Here is a 4,082-nt window from a genome sequence, read left to right on the forward strand (position 1 = left end):
TGTCACCTTCTCACCCAGCACAGCATGCAATCAGATCTGGATACAGAATGAATGGGGATGTATTTTTAATCGTCAGGTCGCGCGCAGTGTGTGATGATGGCTGCTGCAACCGCAGTAATGACGCCGCGTGTGTCAGCATTTTATACTGGTATATTGGTTGCACCAATGTATAGATGCAGCCAACTTTTTGGATCTAAAAAAAAGGGTGTGCGTCCTATACATCAGGTTTTTATGGTAATTGATAAGAGATTGAGAATTGTGTTATTAGAAATGTATTCTATAGAGTAGCCTGCTTATTTCATTGCTTCATGATTAGGAAGTACAGGCTTTTCATTGGTTTTTGCATTTTAATCAAATGCTTACATCCCCATGATGACAATGTTTTTTTGAGGTCTAAAGATACAAATAATTTGTACAGATGTTTTGTATCAATAGTAAATGAAAGGTAAGGAAAGATGTGACACTGTATGAAAACTATTCACATGAAATGTACTGAGCATTTCATGTGAACATGAATGTTCACATTTTTTTGACTTCCTCATTTTCAAGACAAATTTTAAATGCTGTTGTTTGGAAAGGCTGCCAAATGATGAGGAACTTCACTTCTCTAAACATCCTTCACCTCTCTGCTCAAAAAGACCTGACAAAAACGTAAGTTTATAAAACTTTTATATCACTTTTAAATAACTTTATACTTTTTCAGGAGATATAACAAATAAACATGTTTAATATCATAAAGGTTACTTTTTAATAAGTGCATTTTTCTGAAGTTTGATCAAACAAACTTTGTTACAGGGGAAAGAAAAAAAACTTTCACTTTGATCAAGTTTTGAACATTTTAAAGCTCTCATGCAGTTTTTCTTCTGGGTGTTATTACTGATCAAATAGTTTCCTTAAAGAGGTTGTAAACAAAGAAAGAAACAAAAGAAAAAACACAACATTTGTCTCTTTTCCTTGAGGCAGGCAGTCAAACTTCCTGTTTTTTATTTAATTATCATTTTATCTTCTACGTTTTAATAATGAGCATCTTTACATGAATTGAATGAAATGCAAAAAGATTTCAATTTAAACCTTAAAATGAGAAGCTGCACACCTTCAAGTCTTTTATTTTTGTTGGGATCAATTTAGTTAACTAAACTCTGGATCCAACCTTTTCCACATTGATGAAGATTTAAACATTTCAAGATATTTCTCCATCTGCAACTTCTGCAAAGATCACATTCAACAACAGCCTCAAAATGAAATCTAAGTTTATTTGAAGCAAAATAAACTAAACTGTAAATCTACATGTATTCTCTCCAGACTTTCTGCCTCTTCTGAAACACAAAGATGGCTGCAGCTCTGACTCTCCTCCTCATTGGCTGTCTGCTGCAAGGTGAGATGCTCACTTATATTTGTCAAAGAAATTAGCTACTAATGTGTTCTGCTTTCTTGATATCATAATGTAGAGATTTGGTGTTAAATTCACAACTTTAATGGAAAAAAGCTGTGTGAAAATGATGAATCCTCTGAGTTTTACGTGAAGACTATTTTATCTTATTTATCTATTTTATAAGATTTTTAGAAACAGAGCCAACAATAAAATGTATCATGACTTCATTTATTTATTTGTTTGTTTATTTAACAGAGACACGTGCAATGAACATTGCTTCATATAAATACAAAGTAGATAACATGCAATCAGGTTTCTAGCCGCGGCTCATTTGAAACCTCTATCCCTGTCAATGATTTTAGTAATATAGACATTATAAACTCAATATGAATAAGGATTGTATTGTAAATGTATAATTGTAATAAGGATTTGTTTCTTGTGTTTCAGGTGCCCTGTGTGGAAAGTGTGAGAGCATTATACCAAATACTATAGAGGTTCTGAAGGGATCCTGTGTGACAATCCCCTGCTCCTTTGACGTAGAGGATCAACATAATGTCAACTTAGATAACACATGTAAAGCATTATGGAAAGAAAGTACTAATGGACCTGCTGTGTTTGATAGCAGTAATCCACAACAGAAAGGACAATTGATTGGTGACCTAACAAAAAAAGACTGCACCACAACCCTGAATGACATGCAAAACAACAAACTGTATATTTTTAGATTGGAATGTTTCGGTCTGAAATACAATTTTGATGGCGTGACCATTTCAGTCACAGGTAGGTTTCAAATTAAATGTATTTACAGTTCAGTCATGTAGTAGTTCTCTGACCTTATCATTGATTACTTCAAAATAAAGATAAATCAAACCTTTGATAGTAGAGAGAAATAACTGTTTATACATGTTTATGTATCTTCTGAACAGAACAACCGACTCTGACTCCGCCCACACTGAAGGTGAAAGAGGGAACCTCAGTGAGTTTGAATTGCTCTGCTCCAGCTCCCTGTTTGTCTCTTCCTCCAAATCTGACATGGAGCCCCGGCCTGGGTGAAGGTCAGGAGACCCTGCAGGAGAATCAGGACAAAACTAAAGTCAAGATCTCTGTGCTGAACTTCAACGCATCACACCTCCATCACGGACAGGAAATCTCCTGTACTGCTGTCTACAGAAAACAAGATGGCAGCACTGAGTCATCTGTGAACATCAGTTTAACAGCTAACATTACATGTGAGTATGAGTGTCTTGTGATTAAATTGATTACATAAAATACATGCTTCTTCTTCTTTGTTTGTTGTTTTGTAATCATTTAGCTAACAGTTACGAGCATGGCCGTCACCTGGGGTGTGCATACTGCCATGTGTGATTACCTTCTTTTCTCTCCACTCAGATGTTTGATTGTAGATGTATTCAATGTATGAACAGGGTTTGTTGTTTAGTCTCTACATAAATGATCTAATAAATGAATGCTATTAGGACAGACATCCTAATGTACGCTGATGATACTATCATTTTTGAACATACAACAAAAAAGCAAGCTGCACGTAAGCTAACAGCAGTGATGACCAATGTCACACAGTGGTTTAATAACTCCTGTCAATACTTAAACATAAAGAAAACAATCTGCATGTTTTTCACAAAGAGGTCAACAGATCATTTCACACTCAGTGTTTTCATAACAAGGTTAAAGGTCACAGTTGTATCTGATTATAAATGAATGCAACACTGGACTTTAATCTCCCATTTCAAAAACTAATTAAGATGGTGACAAACATAGTAAAGTTCATATTTACATATTTTCACCAACTGTTTATCCGCTGAGGAAGCAACACTGTACTGTAGACGTAATAGACCTACATTGGTATTAGAGGTGGGAATCACCAGAGGCCCCAAGCTATGATATTATAACGATGTTTGAGTCACGATACGATATTATTGTGATTTTAAACATTTTGCTATAGGCTGAGAATTGTGATATAATATATTGCGATTTTCACTTCTTTAATTTCATATTATGTACACAAAATTAAACTAAATCAAGAACTGTTTTGTCAATTAAGAAAAAAATATCAGTCTATTCATCTGACTATAGTCTTTTTAATTCTACACAATGAGAGTCGAGCCCACAGACTGACCAACACTGTGATAAAACAGGACAGACATCCTAGTCAAAAATGATAGTATCATCAGCGTTGACGATACTATCATTTTTGAACATGCAACAACAAACCAGCAAGCTCCACGTAAGCTAACAGCAGTGATGACTAATGTCACACAGTGGTTTAATAACTCCTGTCAATACTTAAACATAAAGAAAACAATCTGCATGTTTTTCACAAAGAGGTCAACAGATCATTTCACACTCAGTGTTTTCGTCACAGGGTTAAAGGTCACAGTTGGATCTGATTATAAATGAATGTAACACTGGACTTTAATGTCTCTATTTAAAAAACAAATTAAGAATGCAGTGAGGTTCACAAATGACAAACAGTTTGTAAATGCAGACTGAATAGTTTATATATTTGTTTCTATTAGTCTATGTATACAAAACTATAAATATTTGTGTGTGAATCAGAAATACATTTGTGAATGTTATTTTTTTATTTGTGGATTTGTTTTACATTTATTTGAGTTTATTTACGCAAGCTTCACGTTGTTGTGTTGTCATCAGATGTTGTAAGTGCTTAAGGAGTTTTGAAGTCCTGTTTTTT

General features: G+C 34.3%; 1 protein-coding gene across 1 annotated transcript; it reads left to right on the forward strand.

Annotated features, from left to right (window-relative positions):
• The first annotated feature begins 550 nt into the window (after positions 1 to 550).
• On the forward strand, positions 551 to 2,752 carry LOC132983181 (myelin-associated glycoprotein-like). The gene is made up of 4 exons (XM_061049414.1): positions 551 to 651; positions 1,303 to 1,375; positions 1,820 to 2,152; positions 2,299 to 2,752. The coding sequence occupies exons 2-4, from the start codon at positions 1,330 to 1,332 to the stop codon at positions 2,637 to 2,639; spliced, it is 720 nt and encodes a 239-aa protein (XP_060905397.1). The 5' UTR covers positions 551 to 651; positions 1,303 to 1,329; the 3' UTR covers positions 2,640 to 2,752.
• Positions 2,753 to 4,082: the final 1,330 nt, after the last annotated feature.

Source organism: Labrus mixtus, chromosome 11, assembly GCF_963584025.1.
Source record: "Labrus mixtus chromosome 11, fLabMix1.1, whole genome shotgun sequence".
Lineage (NCBI taxonomy): Eukaryota > Metazoa > Chordata > Actinopteri > Labriformes > Labridae > Labrus > Labrus mixtus.

Excerpts from the sequence above, each read along its gene's own strand:
- LOC132983181 (XM_061049414.1), top strand. The coding sequence starts at position 1,330 with ATGGCTGCAGCTCTGACTCTCCTCCTCATTGGCTGTCTGCTGCAAG. Across the intron at positions 1,376-1,819 it reads CATTGGCTGTCTGCTGCAAG|GTGCCCTGTGTGGAAAGTGT; the intron begins GTGAGATGCTCA and ends CTTGTGTTTCAG. Across the intron at positions 2,153-2,298 it reads CGTGACCATTTCAGTCACAG|AACAACCGACTCTGACTCCG; the intron begins GTAGGTTTCAAA and ends TCTTCTGAACAG.